This window comes from Ochlerotatus camptorhynchus, unplaced genomic scaffold (genome assembly GCF_037179485.1).
Source record: "Ochlerotatus camptorhynchus isolate MF236.1 unplaced genomic scaffold, CSIRO-AGI_Acam_v1.1 ptg000150l, whole genome shotgun sequence".
Taxonomy (NCBI): domain Eukaryota; kingdom Metazoa; phylum Arthropoda; class Insecta; order Diptera; family Culicidae; genus Ochlerotatus; species Ochlerotatus camptorhynchus.
Window position 1 is genome coordinate 2948193 of NW_027040640.1, and position 22605 is coordinate 2970797.

At 38.7% G+C, this 22605-nt stretch overlaps 1 protein-coding gene across 1 annotated transcript; it reads right to left on the reverse strand.

Moving 5' to 3' along the window:
- Positions 1-20092: 20092 nt before the first annotated feature.
- On the reverse strand, positions 20093-21334 carry LOC135701132 (uncharacterized). Its single transcript, XM_065221833.1, has one exon. It carries the CDS (start codon positions 21230-21232, stop codon positions 20309-20311), a length of 924 nt encoding a protein of 307 aa, XP_065077905.1. The 5' UTR covers positions 21233-21334; the 3' UTR covers positions 20093-20308.
- Between the last annotated feature and the right edge of the window lie 1271 nt (positions 21335-22605).

The window sequence follows — 22605 nt, forward strand, 5'->3', positions numbered from 1 at the left end:
TCACTCGACCACTTGCAGTTGTTTTGCACTACAGTTCTTTTCTAGAACTATGTTATCGAGTGGCACATTGTTTCGAGCTAAAACGAGACTAATTCCAGTAAAACGAAAACCGAAAATTTGACACTTGAACTTTTTCGCGTCCATACAGAAGCAGAGCACAACCAAATAGTTGTTAATCGATAACCATCGATAACATGTGCAATGTAAATTCATCATTGCAGACGTTAACGCTGAAGATATCGACGATTAACGATTAACAATACTGGACTCGATGATTGATAAGATATATAATGAAGATTGGAAAAACACCCACGTGTCCACGAATTCTTAAATATATAAAAAACGGAGGTGCCAGGATGGGACCTCATCCGAACAGATGTAAGAACCACTCACTGGAATTATGTAAAAAAAAAGATTGATGGCCGATTACATGACATCAATGAGAAATAAAATTTAAAAAAAATAAAAAGTTTCTCCCTTGCATTTACCGGTTAACATTTGCTTAAATGTGATTGATGTTCTCCCATAGTACGGGATCATATTCCAAAGACAGGCTCAACCGGATTGGTGTCGAAAATAACCATCGTAGAAAAGAAATAAACGAAACCTGGACCTTCCAGTCAATCAGCTGTTGTGTAAGCCATAATAATAAACAAAATATGCGTAGTTCCCCTTTCCAAGGTGAGTCGGTTTGAGTTGACTATAAAAAAGGCTATTCACCCATTTCGGTTCTTCAGTTTGTTCTAATCAACAAGATCGTTTCGTCAATTTTGAATCGCGAGTGGAACACACACACAAAAAGAAGATGAAGTTGCACGTGCTGTTGCTAGTGTTGGCGACTTTGCTTGGCTTCGTTGCAGCCGATGCTGGGAAACTGTTCGGCAAGCTGTCCAAAGCCTACAAAGCTCACGAAGAAAGTGACGAGAAAGTGGGAGCGGAAATGGCCATGGAGCAACCCGAAATGATGGTCACTCCTGGCGAGGACGGTGCAACGGTGATGGAACCCATGATGGAACAATCGCCTCCGATGGAGCAGCAGACCTACGCACGGGATCATCGGTACAATCCATTCTTCGGTCATTACTACGTGAACCTGATGCCATACGGGGCCGGATTACTCCCGTACGGAGGTGTGGTGTACGCCGAGCATCCCATGGCGATGGAAATCAACAACGAGATGCGGGACGAGATGGAAAGGAATCCCCATCCAAATATTATTGCGTAAAAGAAACCGGTGTTGGAACGTGTAGTGTTGAGGCGTAAATTTGTGATAAGCTGATTCATGACCTAATTGGTAACGGAGTTCAATCAGTTGCTATTGCCGACGTACTGAAAGCTTGAGATTCTTCGAAATTCCGATGCATCCTTGGTTCTAGCGTTTGTTTTTTTGCTGTTGTTGTTGCATTATTAGTTTAAGTAGTTTATTTGCTAGGTTTATTATTTGCTTCATGTATAGCTGTAAGAATTGTGAAATTTTACGAAACATAACTAACTTCAACCGGTAACTCTGTTGTGTTTTGATAGAGTGAATCATGTTGTGCAAAGTAATAAATACAGAAATAAAATGTTCCAAATCTATCATATTTTTTTTTTCGTAGTGAAATGAGTCCCTGCCATTATCCAAGTCAAACATTCAATCCAAACCAATACAAGCCCGAGCATCCCGTTTCCTTTTCCAGAACATCCCTCACATGTTTTTACAAGATCATGCATACATTTTCGGGGGTGCACCCCACACCACAGAAATTCGTCAATATATTTTCATAGCAATATTTAAGCAAGCACCACAAGGGCAAAAATATTGTCAATACCCAAAAGTATTGACAATCATATTGATACAAATATTGACGACGGAAATATTGATGAACATATTGACGCAAAATTAGAAAAGTTTGATTTCATGTTTCAATATTTCCCCTCATTTTCCCCTTCGCTTTGACTACAGCAGCAGATGGTGCCTGTTTCTTGGTAACTTTTGTCAAGGTGGTTGTGATTTGACTCGGAATATTCCATCAGATACATAAATGTTAGTAAGGAGCGACCCTGTATTGATGAACCCCTGAAAATATTGTAGAAAATATTGACATGATATTATTGATGGAAACATTTACAAAACTTCTGTCGTGTGGGGTGCACTTTACAACAATCATCAATACAGCATCACTCATCACTAACATTGTTGTATCCGGTGGAATATTCCGAGTCAAATCACAATCTGCTTGACAAAAGTTTGTGAGGAACAATCCGCATCTACTGCTGTATCCAAACAGAAGGGGAAATGAAGGGGCATAATAAAACGTGAAATAAAACTTTATTGATTTTTTTAAGCAATTATCCTTGCAATATTATCAATACATCCCAACAAACAATTTTAGCTGCAGATCAGCTTATACAGACAAAAATTAGATGTATAAGGCAATTTTCGGCTGTATAAGCTGGTCTGCAGCTAAAATTGTTAGTTGGGATAAATATTGACCACACGCTAAGCGCTCGTTACACGGGTCAATATTATGACAATAAATTGACATACTGACAATATTATTGAAAAGGTAATATTGATGACGTTGGAGTAACCAATTCGTTTATATGGATCTACATTTTCAACGAAATCACAAGCATAATCATGTATTTCTTTACTTTAAAATAAAATAATTTTTTTCTGCATTTCACATACCTACACATAACGTAAATTTATAATTATATGCATGATGTTCACTTATAAATCTTCACCGAAACATCAGAATAATAGATTATATTTGGGAAATGCATACCGTGAACGTCGGTTATTCCACACGAGTGGTAATTCCACGCACTTGACAATCGATTTGCTTTAATTCGATCATTTTGTAAGCATATGTATCTGCATGAGTCATCATGTTGTTGAGTGTATTTTCTGTGTCAAATATGAATTATCGTGTATTTCTGTTGTTCATTACATGCCAAGTGAAATTCGAGAACGTAATTTCATTTGAATAGTTTGTTTAACCAGGTCTTAAACAATCGTCACGTCGGTCATTGCTTGTTATGATTGCCTGAACCATGCGTTAAGAGAAAATCGAAACATTTAACGTCGCGTGAAAGTGGATCTTAATGAAGGCCTCTTTCGTAGCTTTTAGTTTAAGGATTTCAAATATCGTCGGTTTGAGTGGCTTGCTTACTGAGCAGAAAAACGCGGTCCCAGATCCTTTCATATTAAAAATATTAAAATATCGCTTGTTTATCGTGTATTTTGTAAAACTTTTCGTTGTCGTCGGTGCCGGATTTGAATAGTTATAAAAACTTAAGTAACGCTATAATGTGATATGAGGGGCTCGGTGGCCTTAGAACAACCGGTTTTGCTTACTGAGCAGAACATCATGAGTCTAATATCAAGCCCATCCACATTCAAGATTCGTCAATCGTTTTATTTGTTAACATTACTAAATGGTAATAACAGCAACTCGATGATTAAAAAGGAGTTCGTTTGTTTAGTGGCAAATGTTTTTGCTTACTGAGCAGAAGACCGTGGGTTCAATCCCAAGCTCCTTCGCGTTACATGATTGTTAGGACATCAATTCAGCTTATCGTTTACCAAAACGAACCCTGCTGCAAACCCAACCCTATTACCCAATATCCCAGTGATTCCTCGTGGAAGTGCAGAGGTGTTTTCGGCTTCCATCAAAGCGAGTGTCACGTCAACACATTTCTACCCCTTCCTTTCTTGACCTGTGTTCGGGCGCGGCCGGCGCTGGTATTGCCTAGTTTGAGATTACCAGTTTCTACACATTGAAGTCCCAAGTCCCAAGCATCGTCTATTGGTTCTCTGTGTAATTACAGCTGGTCTGGCAATAACAGAGTAGCAACCGTGGGCGGTCAATCATGCTCATGCTCATGCTCATGTTCTGTGTATTTTCTGTGTCCTGTCAAAAAGTTACAACATTCGCAGGCCTGGTAGTAAGTAACTTTTTAGTGGCTTGGTCACTTTTTTCAAGCTAGTCACTAAAAAGTCTCTTTTTTTAAGACCAAGTCACTAAAGTCACTTTTTGTTGTAATCAGTCACTAGTTTCATCTTTAATTTTAGAGAAGTACAGAGACCATCAAACAATTTATGAAAACTTCAGAAATATTTCAAGAGCTTCACAGAAGTCCAAAGAATTTCAGGGAAATTTATCTCCAATCAAATTGAGAGCTTTAGGGAAAACATCAAGACAGATCAGAGAATCGAAGGGCAGTTGAAATAATTTCAAGAAAATTATAGAAAACTTAAAGAAGTTCTGGAAACTTCAGCAAAGTTCCGATAGAACTTCTAGATCGTGATAAAAATTATATAAACATCCGGAAAACGTGAGAGTATTTCAAGGGTATTATATCATGAAGATTACAAGAACTAAATAAATTGCGAAAACTTAGCTAAGTTGATTAGATAAGTTCAACAATGTTCCATTAATCTAAAGAAAATGCAAGAACTTTTAGCAAGCGGCGATAAATATTTTCAAGAAATTTCAGATGCCGTAGAATTGTGGGGTATTCCAAGAATTCTATGATTGGTCCAAAAACAGGTAAGCATTATTCAGGAAAAATAAGTGAGCGTTTTTAATGGTTAGAATACTTAAGGAAAACTGTCAAGGCAAATCAATTAATTTCAGTAAAGTTGTGGGTTCTTAAAATATACTGATCAATTCAGGGCTGTCTAGAGAACTTTAAAGAAATTCAATAATCGTTTAGGTAGTTTTAATAACAGCAGGAAAGTCTAGACAATTGAAGAATTTTTAAATTAGTGTCGATAATTTAATGTAAGTTTCATGAACTTCAGTAAAATCATGAGAACTTCAGTGAGAATCTTAAAACTTTATTTATTATTTTGTTCTAATTCCATGAAAATTGCGGGAGCATACAAGTTCCAGAAATTTAGAAAAACTTCCATACCCAAGTAGCAATTTTGGTTTTATGAGGGTTCTGTAGACCATGATTTAGACTTATAGAATTCTATAAAACCTCAATAAAACCTACAATGTTACTTGGGTAACTTCACGGAAGGACAATGGTCTTCAGAAATATTTCGAAAACTTCATAGAAATCTATTGAGCTTAAGAGGGGATCCGCGAACTTTAGTAAATTTTTATGAGCATTAGCAGGCAGACGTTCACTGAAGCTTAATTTTTTTTAGGACCGTTCAATTAAATTCAGCGCAGTACAACAAGCTTCATGAGAACTGCAAACCAGTTAGAGCAGTTTTGAGACTTTCAGAAAAGAACAGAGAACCTCAGAGCAGTTCCGTTAACATTAGATAAGTAACGTAAAGTTTAAAGAAGTTTAGAGGACTTCAGCCTGTTAAACCTTTAGAAAAGATTCCTTATCGTTAAAAAAATTAAGGAAACTTTAGGAAGTCCTATAAAGTTCAGGGATATTTAAGAATTTAATGAATAGTATTGTGAGCATCAGGCTAGTTTTTCAAACTACAAAAGAACTTCAAAGTAGATTCATTAACTTCAGGAAAAATTTGGGAAGTTCTCAGAATAGTCCATTCCGTATTCAATGGAAATTTTGATGACGCTTTCATCCGAATTCAATTTTCTTTTAGTTCCTCGAAATTACTTTGAAATTCTCCACAATAAGACACCCTTTGGAAAGATTATCAGAATATTAATTCAATTAATTTCAGATTTCCTTTTGAATCTCACACCTTCCCTTGGAATTCTACCCACATTGAAAGCCTCCTAAGAACGCATTGGCATTTCTACTTACAAATTCCTTAGATTTCTTCTCATAATTCGTTTGGCAAACTCTCCTGAATTAATTTTCCGAATGTTTTTGAAGCTGCCTTGGAGTTATTCTCAGATTTAATTGTAATCCTTCTTTTAGTATTTTCAACTAAAGTTCAAGGACTTATGCTCCAAATTTGTTTTCTCCCACAAACTTATGAAATTATCCTCAGCCTAATTAAATTCAGGGTCACTTTTTAGTCACTATTTTTACAACAATAAGTGGCTATCAAGTCACTAATTTCTTCAACATGGTCACTAAAATCACTATTTCTGACAGCTTAAGAATAGACTTGGAATACATCGATCATTATTTAACACGATTTATTCTAAAAATCGTGAAAATTAATTTTAAATATGCAAGTATAAGTAAAGGTTGGGTGAAAATAAACTCACTCAGCACATTGTGCCGCAATTAGATTCGGCACAGCAGTTAGGCAAATCCATCGGCACACCTTCGGCCCGCCCAAGTCCCCGGCAAGGTGACAGATAACCTTAGTTTCACGTACCCACTTGCAAATAGTATATGTCGCCACACAACGTAAACAAAGAGACTGCCCTTGAAACCGTCTTGAATTTATCGAAACTTACACAAAAGTCTGGACTTTTCTGAAGTTTCAGAACTACTTAATTGTGTCTGCAGCTAGTGTGGATCCGCAATAAAAATCTGATAGCATCCATGAAGTTCCAGGAAATTTGAAAAAAAAACTGAGAATCATTCGAGCAAAGGCTGAAGAAGCTTCCGAGGTAAGGTGGAAGAAAATTCCAGGGAAAGTTGGATGAAACTTCAGGAAGTTAGTGTTAAAAAAATAGTTCTCGATTCCCTAGGAAATACCGGAAAGAGCCAACGAGTATTTCTCGATTGATGGGTAGCCAAAAACGGTGAGAAAATACAAACATTAGTCGAAAGGTACAAGTCTCTCACAAAAAATTTCTTCGAAATTCGAGCGCGGACAGGCAATAATAATTTTGTTCGGTATCTAGTTTGGAAATCGGTATATCTGACAACGCTGATACCAACATTTTGCACACCCGCCACTTCCCGCGTCATCCTCAATCCGATTTCAAACCATAACATTCACGGTGTAAGAAATACCGGGTTGCCAGGATGGGTATTTTACAAACAATCGCAGCTTGCTCTATGACCGGCACAATCGGCACACCTGCGGCACACTTGCGGCACACTGACAAAAAAGATGACCCAAGATTGGTGTGCGGAGTGACCTACCCTTTGGGTGAAACTTGGTTTCCTGTAGTACACACTAAACCAGGGCTCCCCTATTTGATATATTTTAACTAAGGAACAGTTCGGTATATGTTTGAAAATCAGTGAAAAATTTGAAAATTTATTCCGAAAATGTTAAATGTTAAAGCCCATTTCATAAAAAAATTAATTTTGTGATTTTATTGATTTGTTACGAATACCTAGGCCTCATAGCTTAGTCAGTAAAGGCACGGTATTACAAATCCGGAGGCAGCGGGTTCGATTCCCGGTCCGGTCGAGGGAATCTTTCGGGTTGGAAATTTTCTCGACTACCCTGGGCATAGAATATCACAATATACAAATTGATGCATTGGTATTTGCATCGAAAGCTCTCAATTAATAACTGTGGAAGTGCATTTAGAACACTATGTGAAGAGCACGCGATAAACTAATATGCGATCACAAATAAGCTTGATATGCTAAAGAGAAGAAGAAGAAGCAAGAGTAACGGCCATTTGAAATTTTACCGATGTTTTCAGCTGTTCAAAAAGCTGGAAAAATTTACCGACATCGGTGATCCGAATTCAGTGTATATAGCTAGTATTTTCTTTACACGACGTTTCTGTTTGGACCCGAGTGCAAACATTAACGCGAAATACACTTTCTTTCGCTGATCCATGTTTCTTGTGTGGGGAAATATTATAGTGTAGTAATATTGACTTTAGTAAAGGCTTCTAACGTATTGCCATTAATATTGTCAATATTCGGATATTGATGATATTGATGGCGAAATTGACGGTTTGTTGTCAATATATTCTGAGTATTGACAAAGTGAAGTGAAAATCAGCTTTTCGTCAATACTTGTAATCAATCATCGTCATAAATTTCTCCTTTTCCATAAAATTGTCAGTATTTATTGTCATTATATTGATATGTGTAATGGGCGCTTTATATTAGCATCAATATGAATGTCAATGCTTTTGCCCGTGTGGTGCTTGCTTAAGGACAGAAAAAGAGATGTTTTAGCTTGGATTGAAAGTTTTTTTTTCAAATGCATATACACGGCCACTGAGAATAACTCAGAGAGAGAGAGAGTCACTTCTTCTCAGAGGTATGGAGAAATTAAAAAAAAAAACTGCAGGAACTCAGCGAACTGCAGTTTTTAGAAACTTCTCAAAAAGCTGAGTAGAAGTGACTCTCTCTATGAGTTATTCTCAGTGGCCATGTACGTTCTGCAACTCTAAAAATGGTTCGTAAAACTCAGCTTGCAGACAAGAAAGTCCAAAATAGTAATCATAATTGAATCTAAAAGCGTTGAAGTTGGCAGTAGATACTAAATTTATTTCTTGTTAATATATTAACATTATCATTAAAAGTATATAATTTATAAAAACAAAATTACATTGATAATCGACCTGCATTTCCAGATTTTCTTAAAAATAGTTAACTGCAAAATTATCGTTTTAAAGGGTCTGACATTTTTAGCAAATTGGCATAATATTTACAGACTTATCACTAATAGTAGCACCACATTTTGACACAATCCACTCTATCTTCATCTATGGCACGACATTCTGGTGAAGATTCCCATCCATATTCACCCTCATATTCGGATGGTTGACATCAATTTGCATACGATTCTCGTCGTACGTCATGCCACCATACGATGGATACCACCCAGGTCCGTATGATGTCACCTTGGTGTAGGGATTACCGAAGAATGGGTTGTAGCGATGTTCCATCGGTGGCGATTGCTCCTTCGTGGGTTCCATCACCCTTCCATCATCATCATCACCGGTTGCCATAATTTCAGGCTGTCCTTTGGCCATTTCCGCACCCATGGCGTCACTTTCTCCGGCAGCCTTGTAGGCTTTGGACAGCTTGCCGAACAATTTCCCAGCATCGGCTGTAACGAAGGCAAGCAAGGCCGCCATCATCAGCAACAGCACGTGCCACTTCATGATTTACGTTGATTGATTTGATTTTTACGTTTACGATTTACGTTGATTGACATGATTTTATATACCGAGACGATTGTTGATTAGAACAAACTGAGGAGCCGATGGGGGTGAATAGTCTTTTTTATAGTCCACCCCAACCGAATCACCTTGGAAAGGGCAACTACGCAACTCGATGGGCAGTGATTTAAAATTTGTTTTGTTCCCGGTGTAAATTTCTTTGAATAATAAGAAGATGGAAACACCATGTAGCAGGTTGATGAGGAATCGATCCAGTCGAAGGCGGTTTGCCGTTTTGAAGATTATATCAATTTATAATTCCGATATGATAGTTACTGCGGGTGCGTGGTTCGACCGGAAATCTATGGAGCATTGTTGTTTTGCATTTAGCGATTGTTGACAATCCGAGATGTTTATGTTGTTCCAAATCAGCGTTTCCCGAGTAGACGAGAATATCAAATCAATAGCAAGTTTTAGTATCAAAAATTGCTATTAGTTTGATTGATATAAGTTGGTAACATATCGAAAATAATATGGAACCATAATTGAGTAATAATATAGTCCCTATGTTGCCCTATCTAAAGAATATCAAAAGTTGTAGCAAATTAATATAAAATTTTGCTATTATATCTCATCAAGTTATTTGTATGTTCTTTAAATTAATCAATTAAATGACACATTAAAAGCATATTCTGGTGTCAGATCAAAATTAGCTCTTGTATTCAAGATACCAAAATATCATATCAATAGCAAATGATGCTGTGATAGCAGAATAAGCTTTTAACTTATTATAGCGCACAACTTACCAATAACATCATAATAAGCTTTAATTAATCATGTTTGTATCACCTACTCCATTTCACCCATAACGATTTACATAGTTGGAGATGCTTAACGTCAGATATCAGACTTAAAGTGGTCATTTTATACGATAGATGAGGAGATGAAAGCATAGAGTTGATAGTTCCGTTATAGTATTGCAGTGTAAAAATTGTATATAGAAAGTAGAAAGCGAGCAAAGGTGACACGAATAGGGATGATCATCTCCTTTACCGAACTCCCCTATTGGGGAGGGATGGTAAGGGGTATCTCCCACCGCCACCACCGCAAAAAGAGATGATCACCAATTTGCTCATGTGCGGAAACAGTTCTACCGTATGCGTGATAATGTTTGCACCATTAAGCAATGTCAAAATTAAAAAAATTCTCAAAAATTTCGGTTTCGAGTTTTTTTTATTTATTCAAAGGGGGGATGTTTCTCAGAGTCTTAAACTATGTTAATCATCGATCGAGTTTCAACTTGCTGCAATTACAGCCTCCACACGCTTCCGGAATGCACGGCAGGTTCTATAATTTAGTATGTATCCATTTCTCTCCCGGTACGGGTCAATGTTTGTCTGAGGCTTGCTGTACTCAGGTGGCGTTTAGAACAGGCCTTGGTCTTCATGACGCGCCATATTGAGTAATCCAATGGATTAAGATCGGGGCTGGATGGCGGCCACATATCCTTCGCCCAGAACGGAAGATGTTCCTGCAACCACTTCTGAGTGCGGTTCGAGGTGTGGCACGGAGTCCCATCTTGTTGCAATACAACATTTGGCTTCGGACCTGTTCTTTGATCCACGGAAGAACATACTTACTTAAAATCCAGATGTAGACCTCCTTGTTGACCTTGTCGCCTTCTGGAATGAACACCGGGTCCATTTTTTGCCATCGGAAGCCATCAATCCAAACACCATAATGCTAGCAGGATGCTTGGTCAGATACACATCCTTGTGCTCGTCGGCCACGTCTTTTACCGGAAGAGAACTAATATACCGGTCGGCTTTGGAATTTGATACGGGATCGACGGTCAACATGCTATCGTCGGTGAACAGGATTACCGGATTTTTTCGCTTAAAAAAGTTCAAGATTTTCTTGCATCGTTCGACTCGTAGCTCCAGGATGCGGTTGGTAATCATGTGAGTTTTTTTCGTGCCCTCGACTTCGCCCCGGAATCTTCCTTTACGATCTTCCGTGCCGTAAGGGTCACTGATCCCGTGTTCCTTTGCCATTTTCCTTATTGAACGCACTGGATTCACCCGAATCTTCCTTTTTATAGCAGCGATAACCCTCGGAACCCGAGCTGTGTGTATTTTCTACCCAAAATTAAGTTCAATTGACTCAAATTTGAAAATATCTCATATACTCACTAGTAGCATAGAGGTAACTCTAAGACAAGTAGGTCCCGAAGAAACGTGTTCAACTTTTTGGCTCACCTCTGGTACTATCTTCGGTCCCAAGCTTGTCGAATCACCCCTCGAAACATAGGAAAATCCACGAACCCCTCATTTTATCTGTCAAACTTTCATAGCGAATCAAAACAAACATTGCGTAGTACTAGAATTTCGACTAGAATAGGGTACGTTAATCGTTTGCATGGGACCAATAGGCTACTAAAGTGGTGAGCCAATTTAAAATCGTTAGTTAAGTATTGATTGTTGCTAGTAGCTTATTGAACGATAGTCATGAGAAAGTCAAATCTCTCGTTCCGTTCTTGACAACAACAAAAAGTGAGAGTGCGATGCAAACGTCAAAATTACCCAAGATTAAGTAAAAAGAACTTAAATTTAGGGTATTTTTTTTCTCTGTGTAAGTAAATCATTTTCTTTTATACACAGCCTACTACGGTATGAGCTATAGGTTACGTGCATGCAAAGAAAACCAAGGCATTGTATGCACAGGTGAAACGGGAACCTTATTTGTACGATGGTGCAAACATTATCACGCATAGGGTATGTTTTACCCTCAAGTCGTCCTCTGACATAAGCTTCATAATAAGATATTGCTAGTAAAGTTTGATCTTATTTTATTCTGGTTTTGCTATTCCCCTCTACCCGGGTTGCATCAAGAAACAGTAACATATCATGATTGTCTAGTTGTCTGCATATTCAATCTAGACATCACAAACTAGCACAAACATGTTGATCATTTTGAGTTGGAATTTTGAATGTCTTCGGTAGAGAATAATGAGAATTTCCATATTATCTTAAATGTGTACCATTCTGATTCAAATACCGATTATTTTTAAATTTTGAAGTAAATGGCAGAGTAAACAAAAAGTGAAGTACCTCCGGAATACTTTGAGATTTGAGCGTAACCGCTTTTGTAAACAATGGCTGTAATCATCAATTTCGCAAACAAACTATATAAACTGCTAGAGGAATCGCTCCTCTATCGGATTGTGTTGTTAGTTTGCGAGATGAGCTTATATTCGACCCGTTGGAAGCAAACAACTGGAAATGTCGGTGAAAGTAACACTGACTGTTAGATTCAGCTTCACAGCTAGTTGTAAAAAACCGTCAGTGAACAAAATTGCGACCTTTGTGAAAACACTAGACGCGGATCCTACTCAGATGATCGCTACATACCGTATAGCGGAGGAAAAATCTATGGTTGTCAAGTTTAAAACAGAGGAATCCATTGCATAACTGTGAATTATAAATTAATTTTCAATTATGTCGATGGGAAGTCAGTCGTGGTACGCACATAGAGGTAACTCTAAGACTAGTAGATCCCGAAGAAACGTGCTCAACTTTTCGGCTCAGCTCTGGTACTATCTTCGGTCCCAAGCTAATCGATGCACCCCTCGAAACATATGAAAATCCACGAACCTCTCATTTTATCTGTCAAACTTTCATAGCGAATCAAAACAAACATAGTGTTTTACTAGAATGGGGTACGTTAATCGATTTACTTGGGAGTATACATCTCTTTCAGACATGATTCAGAAGCACACAAAATTAATTTTAATATATGACCCATATGCGTCAACCATAAACTCCTAATTAACATTGACATATTCTCTTCGTCGACTTTCCCTTTGTATTCTCACGGCCATGTTAAGACATTCCCAACAATGTTCAGCTATATGACGAGGTAAGACATAAATAGGTGCAATTTGTAAACTTTTTTGTTTGTCACTTGCACCGATTCCTTCTGAACCCTTCATATTATTAGATAAATGGTCACACCAAAGCTACTAGAAATAAAAAACCATCTTCCTCTAAAAATGACTCATGAAATTCAATGTTTTATTAAGTGCTGTTGTTGCTTTAAGCATTACTCGTCTTACTATGAAACTACAGTTTAGTTGAAGAAAACCCACATCTTTGTGTTACAATTGACTTAGTTTTTTTTTATAAAGAATAAGCTTTAATGTTTTGCAGCATTCGATACATCATTCCTGAACGTTTATGCCCAACACTGCTTCTCAGTAGATCTCGAAAAGTGATCTTCCCTGCCTTCTTTATTGTCCACCAGGTCTGGAGGTCTGCGAAACTTTTTTAGCTGGTAGCCCTGCCCAATGAGAGGTACAAGTTTTAGATTTACAACACGTAGCATCGTCACGTCTTCCACAAATAATGCACCACAAATATCTATCGATTGATCCAGTTTCATCCAGTCGTAACAGATCTGCTAAATAGAAGTAACAAAACATTTCAAGAACGTTTATAACCGGCATTAAAAATATAAGGATATCCTTGCCATACACATCATCAACCCTAGGCGAGGATTCCTAGCAATTGCTTAACAATCAGACGAGCAACAATCCGGAAGTTTGATGACAACTTAATTAGGGCCCATGCATTAATTATGTCACGCTAAATCGAGCAAAAAAATACCCCCTCCCCCCTATCGTGACGTTTTTCCTATACCTAATGCATTGCTTGTCACAAAATATTAGACCCCCTCTCCCCCCTTAGAGCGTGACATAATATATGCATCAAACCTTATGTAAAAAAGAAGCTCCAAGGGAACTTATCTGGATTGCTGTTCTTGTATTTATCTAATCTCCATTGGCGCTTCCGTTTATTATTAGTTTCAGTCCTTGGTATGATATTAACACTATCATCAAAATAATACGATTATAATGCTACGGAACAGACATTTTCTCGAGACAAATTTGGTACTGCCTCCACCAAAACAAACTCCTACTCAAGACTACACTCTCCCCCCGAAGAACGCGAACTTGGTCTACACGAATAATGAGCGATTCGAGACCAACGTAAATGGAATTATTCCATTTACGTTGGTCTCGAATGATTCCGGTTACGCGAGGGAATCGCGTAAATGGAGTACACGTAGCATATGGGATTTGAACTAATAGGGACCAACATGGAATATCTGGCGATCCTGGACATATAGAAGGTTACTGTCTTGGGCAAAGTTGTTCAGTAGATCAAGACCTAATGATTGATGGACAGAAGTTCGGAATTTTCTCACTACCGTGTTAATCTACGTTGAAGCAATGGTGAATCTGGAGTAAAAAATATGTTTCTGGAGGCGTTAAAATTTCAAATCATATTGCAACTGCCACACCAAAACCAGGGGATGTAAGATTTGCTTACAATTAAGAGGGATTCATCATCGGAGGATGCGATACACCGAGCTGCGATCCAATGCGAGAAAATAGAGAAAGGAAAAAAAATAGAAAAAGTTTGCCGGTTGGACTCGAATTACGAACTTTGAGACTATCAGACCTGTGCTTTCTACACTTCTCTCTCCATGCTTCGGAATATGAATAGACTAAAAGCAAATAAAAAGCACTCATCTCCTCGTATACTCGATTTCGTATGCTTTTTTGCTGAACGGGTATTGGAGAGAATCGTGGCAAGTGTGTGAGTCGTTCTACAATGCTATAAATAAAAAGCTTTTGCAGGTATAGAACACCAACAAGAAGCGTAGACAGAAAACGAAACAAAAAAGATTAAAAAAATTAAATCGTGTCCTAGACACGACCGCAGTATGACGTAGAACTATGCAAAAATGGTGTATGTCATGCATTTTTGACTATTATACTTTATCTTATTTTTTTCAGGTATTTCAATGTTTCGGTTATGGTTCAAAACTCGTGACAATTCATGTTAACATATTCAGACCACCGTTCATATTACGCATAAGATAATGTGTTTAAATTTAATGTAATGCTTAAGAATTGACAGAATTTTCCCTTCAGAACTACATTGGGTTGATCAATGTTGAGCTATTTTGCTGTGGTCAATGTGCACTAAATTCGACATCGACATCGACTACAAAAGAAACTGATACTATTTTGTCACATATTTTTGTTGATTTGCATCTCAGTATAGTACACAAAAACACCATGCATGTTGTGGAATAAAAAAATTCCAAAAAAAATGCGCTTTTTCAGTAGCTCCATCATTAGTTTTAAATTAGGAATCTGAAGCAGCGAAGAGAGTGAAGGTTTCATTTTATGATAACGCAACAGGCAGTTGTTTTCCCTATCAGAAGACGGTACTTTCAAAATTGAACAAAATGTTGGTTCATATGTCAGTGAAGTAGAGGAGGATGGGGTTAAACCATCATAAATACATTAAGCACCTCTTTGTTCTCCAAGTTGGAGGACAATCCTAACATAAAATTAGTTCGTAGAATGATGCAAAATTGAATACTGTGACTTTTCTCAAATCAAATGTTTGGTTTCCTCGTATTCAGGTTCTCCACCTGTTTAATTCTTTAATAGTAAGCATCATAGTTAAGGTACATCGGGGCAAGTTAGAACGGTAAGTGTACTACCAAAAACTACTATATTAAAAATAATCTCAGTGATTATTCACTTCCACTAAGAGATACATCTACCGGTTCAACTTCCTCACGCGCTTCTTTTTTTATGATGCACGGTATATGCATTTAGGTTAACATCCGACATCTCAACACACATTGAATGTTAAATAAGAGCTTATTCAGACAAAAATAAGCTTATACAGCTAAAAAGTGGCTTATTCAGCTGTTGATCAACTCAAATTGTTCGTTGGGATCCTTCTATACAAATTCTGCACAAAAATACTTTCTAAGCCTCGCCCCTGACAGGATTTCCCGCCGTTTTGTTTTATGAATGGGGCGGAGCAGAAAGTATCTTTTGTGCAGAATATGTAATAAAGGATGGACTTCGCATGTTAATCGCATAAATGCATACATGCATAAATAGAGGTACCAGTTATGTTTTACAGATCACCAACAGAATAACATCAACATATCGTGAGCGATTTTTTTTTCTCAAATTTGAAGCTCTCGGGCAGTGGTAGGAAGTGGGTAAAAAATTAACGGAATTAAACTTTCTAGTTTTACTTAATTGTAGTTTGCTTAACATAAGTTTCCCAGAAAAAAGTGGTCATCAACTTACGCGGTTTATCGTTAATTTGTGACCTGTAGGAGCCGGAAATCGATTTTAAACGCCATTTTGAATTCCAAGATAGCGGCTTCCGGTTAGGGAAAAACTGGGAAATACTGCCTAACACGTCACCCTAGTGCCAAAAATATCCATATTGTGAGTAATATGGGTATTGTTGGCACTAGGGTGATGTGTAGGGAGAAATCTACGTCTGACGCCATTTTTTAATTCAAGATGGTGGCTTCCGGTCACAGAAAAACTGGGAGATTGTCAAATTGTCCACAATATGGTTATTTTTGGAATCGGGGTGTAGAAGAGACCCATGTCTGAATATATTTTGAAATTCAAGATGGTGGCTTCCGGTTACAGACAAACTGAAAAATACTATCAAATAACCCCCAATATGGATATTTTTTAATCAGGGTGACGTGTAGGAACAGGAAATCTATGTCTGACGCCATTTTGAGAACCAATAACTTCTTTAAGGTCCATAACTCGATATCGAGTTAGTGGACATCGAGTTGTGGAGAGTTGACAGTATTTACAAGTTTTTTTTTCTTACCGGAAGCCCTCATCTTGAATTTCTAAATGGCGTCATACATGGGTTTCCGGTCCCTACACGTCACCCAGATTCCAAAAATACCCATATTGTGGGGTATTTAATAGTATTTTTTCAGTTTTTATCCAACCGGAAGCCGCCATCTTGAACTTCAAAATGGCGTCAGACAAGAGCAGGCTTGCTTCCACTCATTTACAATAAAAAAAATTATTTTCGGAATTTTTAAATCATTAGATATGATAATGATATTTTGTACTTGCTAGATACAAGAACAGGTTGAAAGCACAGAACAGAAGTGGAACTTTGGATCAGAAAGTGGCTACACCCTTCATTGGCGGCCATTAGCGCACCTAGCGGTAGAAGGCATCTTCTACCTGCAGTTGAGAGAGGCAGCATGCTATGATAGTGTGAGTGCACATAGAAGCCCGTGTGCAGCGCTACCACAACGCATCGCTTGTTGAGCAGAAAAACGAACCACTTTTTGATTCACCGATTTGTTTGCACTTATCCTTCTGTTCTGTGTTGAAAGGCAAGTGTTTGACACATAAAACCTGTCAAATTTGCTTTCAGATAGTCACAATCAGCAATTTTACGACTTGCGAGCGCTAGTTAACGCCGTCGCTACCTGGAGTTAGCCAACTTGGCAGCATAGGAAGCAGCAACCATCATCAGCAGTTTTCACTGTTGACAACGAGGGCGATCGATTGGACATCGTAGCTGAGTAGGCACTTCGAAATGTAACTGAAAGGTAGCAATAAAAACCAGTCTTAGTTTAGTAGTACCAAGCTGTAGACCTTTTTTAAAAAGAATAATTCCCACTGGCAAAATATTTAACTCGCTCACTCTGAGTGAACGCACATGAATCATAAAATCGCAGATTGTGACACTTTGAAAGCGAAATTGACAAATTTCATGTGTTAAACATACACTTTACAACCTCTTCTTTTAACATATTAGTACAACATATAATAATATAACATATAATAACATCTAATGATTTCATTATACCGAAAAACAGTTTGTTATAGCAAGTGAGTGGAAGCAACCCTGGTTTGCAGTACTTACACGTCTCCACGATTCCAAAATTACCCATATTGTAGGTATTTGACAGAATGTCCTAGTTTTACTCTTACCGGAAGTCATCATCTTTGATTTCAAAAAGGCAATTCAATATCCGGAAGCCGGCATTTTGAATTTCAAAAGGGCGTCAAATATGTGTTTCCAGTTCCTAAACGTCACCCCGACTCTAAAAATACCCATATTGTGGGTTATTTGACAGTGTTTTCAAGTTTTTCTGTATCCAGCAGCCGACATATTGGATCTCTACATAGCGGCACCCGTGGTATAGTGGTAAGCGTGATTGTCTCACACCCCAGCAGGCCTGGGTTCAATCCCAGTTGGCACCGCTGGGATGTTCTGAGGCATAACATCTCTGATCACGCCTTCTTTCGGAAGGGAAGTAAAGCCGTTGGTCCCCGGTTCATGAGTTGATGGGTCGATAGGTAGTCCAGGTGTAGAAGCTGCCTCCCTGGCGTCGGTAGCATTGGTGCTCAGCACGGAAAAGAAGATCGACGGAAAACAAATCAAGGAATCAATTGAATCTCTACACGTCACCTTTATGCCAAAAATACCCATATATTGACAGAATTTCCCTGTTTTCCTGTAATCAGAAGTGGCTAACTTGGATTTAAAAATGGCATCAGACATAGATTTCTAGTTCCTACATGTCACCACGATTTCAAAAATACTCATATAGAGTGGTATTTGACAGTATTTTTCAGTTTTTCTCTAACAGTAAGCCGCCATCTTGGATTTAAAAATTACGTCAGACATAGATTTTTGGTCCCTACACGTCACCCCGATTCCAAAAATACCAATAATGAAGGAGTTTCCATGTTTTTCTTAAACCGGAAGCCGCCATCTTCGGTTTCAATATGGCGTCAGACATCGATTTCCGGACTCAGCACGTCACTCCGATTTCAAAAATACTCTATTGTGGAGTATTTGACAGGGTTTCCAAGTTTTTCTGTATCTGGAAGCCGCCATCTTGGATTTAAAAGTGGCATCAAACCTAAATTTCCAGTCCCTACACGTCAACTTGATTCCAAAAATACCCATTGTTGGGTATTTGACAGTATTTCCAACCAGTAGAAACTAACGATTTTAAATTGGCTCACTACTTGACTAGCCTATTGGTCCCAAGCAAACCGATTAACGTACCCCATTATAGTCGAAATTCTAGTACTACGATATGTTTGTTTTGATAAGCTATGAAAGTTTGACAGATAAAATGAGGGGTTGGTGGATTTTCCTATGTTTCGAGGGGTGCATCGATTAGCTTGGGACCGAAGATAGTACCATAGTACCTGGGCCAAAAAGTTGAGCACGTTTCTTCGGGACCTTCTGGTCTAAGAGTTTCCTCAATGGTCATAGTGCCGTGAGTTTTCAATAGTTTTCTAATGATAAACTCAAGGGGTTGGTGTGCAAAGTGTGCCAAAAACACAGTAGGACACACAATGGCACACTCATTGGTACTGTTTGGCACCCATGGTTGGAAATTGTCATGATCTTTGAAGTTACAGACGATGCTGTACTATCTCTTCGCCTGCGCATGTGTCATGTCATTGATGTTTTCTCATGTTGAAACAACATCACAAACGTTCGCCTAGTTCCTGTGGAATAGTGTACTACTGGATGTGGAAGTGTGCACACAGCCTAATGCCTGTCCGAATCGAGGTCCGAATCAATGATTCAATCCCTGCAAACCAGACCAGAACAATCACCCCGGTAGTGATGTGAAAAACACTTAGAAATCGGATAGGCTAGTTTTAATTGTCCTTTATTTTAATGTGGCTGCGGGATTTTGTACCCAGACTAGGTGGTGGCAAAAGTTTTGCTGTAACGCCTCAGATCTAGATCTAATGTGGCTGGTCCTTAAGAGTGGTCAGAAACTGGCTTGAGGCAAAACCCATCACTTATACATCACTTTTTTCATCATTGAATATTTAGGCTCACATGACTCTTAATCTAAAATTGTTTAATTAATCCTCCTGAAGAGAAATTCAAGCATTATAGGAGACCGCTTTCAACAGGTACTGTTGAGTTACGACGATAAATACGGCAAACACACTAATGGCGGTAAGCTCCAACTCGGATTAACTTTTAATATCGTCCCTGTTTGCTTAGAGTCGTGTTGATTAACTTTGGTTTCGATATCAAGGCAGCTGGACATTCTTGATCGAAATTTAATCCGAGGATAATACCGGTTTCAGCTTACCGTTATAAGTGTTCAGAAGTTAAGACAGAACGGACAATTCGGATGACTGACTTTAGTAATTATTTACGGTATCCACCTTTTAAATACCGTCAGATCACAGACTTGCTCACTTTTTTTTTTGAATATTAGACACTATATTAGATTTTTGGCACTAGGCAATACACATGAGCTATAAGCTCTGTAAAACCGGTGAGTCATATGTAAATTTTTATTTTCAAATAGCTTAATTGTATTTACTACCAAATTAAACATACAGCACCACTGCTACTTATGAAGATGCGTATTTACAAAAAATGGTGTCTATTCCACATGGGACAAACCTACTCCTATGAGTGTCACGTTCACTTAGTCAACCTCGAAAATCTTCCGCTCTTATCGCCTCGCCTCATTGCTGATCAACCATAGGTGTTAATTGGCCCCGACACATACTCGCCATTGCCGTCCCAAGGGAAAACATCCCCATCGTCATCTCCAATTTCGCTGCTAGAGGGATAATTATCTTCCGGAGTGCCGGAGCTCTGGATGGTATCGGCCAGCAGAAGCGGTTCCACGTTATGATCGGCGGAACGCTTCCTGTGGGTTTTTGGTGTGGTTGAACTCGTGCAGGAAGTTATCTTCAGGTTGGCTACCGCATTGTAGGTCGTCTTGCAGAGCACGTTGTCGAGTATGGCGGTTGATGCCAAAGACGGAGCTAGCGCAGCTGCGTGGCTTTCTGGAGCAGATGAAATCGTGCTGGTTGCTGTAGTCTCCGCGGTAGATTCTGTGAAGAGCTGCGTAGTGTCTTCCGTAGCCGTAGTAATGGACGTAGTCACAGCAGCAGTCGTCTTTGTTGAAATCTCCGCGGTTGATTCCGTGAGGTGATGCGTAGTGTTTTCCGTAGCCTCCGTAATGAACGTATTTACTGTAGTAGGAGCAGTTGTCGTTGTTGGAGAAGCCGTAGTTGTCGCATTAGGATGGAACAACTTGTACACCACAGTGGTAGTCGGCGATGGAGTTGAGCTGCTGATCGTATCCTCATCCGTCGGTGCCTCGGATGTAACCTCCTCGGACTCGATCAAACTTTCCACCACCACCGATGTCAGCTTTGCACTGATCACTTCGGTATCATTGTCAAGCTCCGTAATGACAGTTTCCGTCACAAACTCAACTGCCGTATCGTTGGACGCAGAATCCGTCGCATTCTCCGGTGCATCCGTCACGACGATACCTTCCGGTTTGAAAACACCAAATAGTTTTTCAAAAAATTCCCCAACACCAGGGGTGGCCAAGCAAACCGGGGCCAAAACTAGCACCACCAGAAGAATTCCGTGATTCCTCATTGTATGACACACTCGCGCGCTGTGATCAATCTTCGAGTTGCGACGATACGCGATCTACTAACAATCGCGACGGCTAGGTCGTATGGATTTATAACACCTATTGTATAATATAGAGGAGGATGGATGCTGAACGTTTTGCTGAATAATGCTTCGAGAAGATGGGGCTTCAGACATTACTCATGATGCGCCATCATCGATTAGCACTTTTGGCTCACGGTTCTGATGTTTGCATTCCATATCAAGAAGGTTTCCTAACCAATTAAGACGAGCGGTTTAACACCATTATTTGTCTGTCTACTAAATAATAATTATACTAAATAATAGTTCAGTTTAGATGGATTTTAAAAGGTCAGAAGCCATATATGAATGATTGTATTAATAATTAAGAACGTTTTATAGCTGAAATTGCATCTGCATTTTAGCAGGGTTTGTGCTATTTACTTATGGTGGAAGGTGCAAAAAGCTTCCTAAAGTGATTCTTATAGGTAGAAGGATTAGAGTCTGGTCTGGGGCATGATAATGTGTTTGGTGTCATACAGTTGCATTTTGAACATTTAAGGCATTGGCATGTCATGTGATTGTCTGTTATTGAAGGTTTAAGTCCGTGGAGAGTTTGAGTTTCATGATTTTTGCTTTACTTCGGAACGTAATCTGAAGCTACTGTCACTGCTGACAACGGTAGTTTCGTACCAGCCTTCGCACAGTGGGGATTTTAGCAACAAAAAGGCTTGAAATTGTCTTCCGCTGAAACCACACATTGTAACGTATGACTTTCTTTGGGTAAAATGTCCAGAATTTTATTCAATTGGCACACGCTGTGATAAGTACATGTTTGGAGCCTATTTTGCCCCAAAATCCTATGTTTTCTACAGTGTTTTCCTCTTATGATACTTTACTTATTCAAATAGTCAGTAGCTTTTATCAGATGCATCGGAGAAGAGTAAAGAGAGATCGCAAACTACACTTTCTCTTTCTAAGAAAACTACGAGCAACGGAATCGTTTTTGTGTCGAGTCAACTCTCAGCTTATTTTTTACATTTTGTGAATAGTCTCACAAGATCAAAGGGGCTTGTAAAATCAATATTAAGCATGATATTTTGATCCAATATCCAATATATCCAATCCTTCACTCTTTCTTTATACTGGTATTCCACTAAGACACCCACGTTCATCAAGATTATTTTATTCCATTTTCCTGATGATGGTCACATATAGCAATAACTGGAAAACAACTTCCATCAGATACCTACAAACAGTTTGGTCCATACCTCTCACGCCAAAGTCACGAGTTGAAATCTCACCCCTGGACAAGTCCCGAATGACCCAAGAGCGTTGAAGTGACTATTATAAATATAGGGTTGCGGGATGTAATG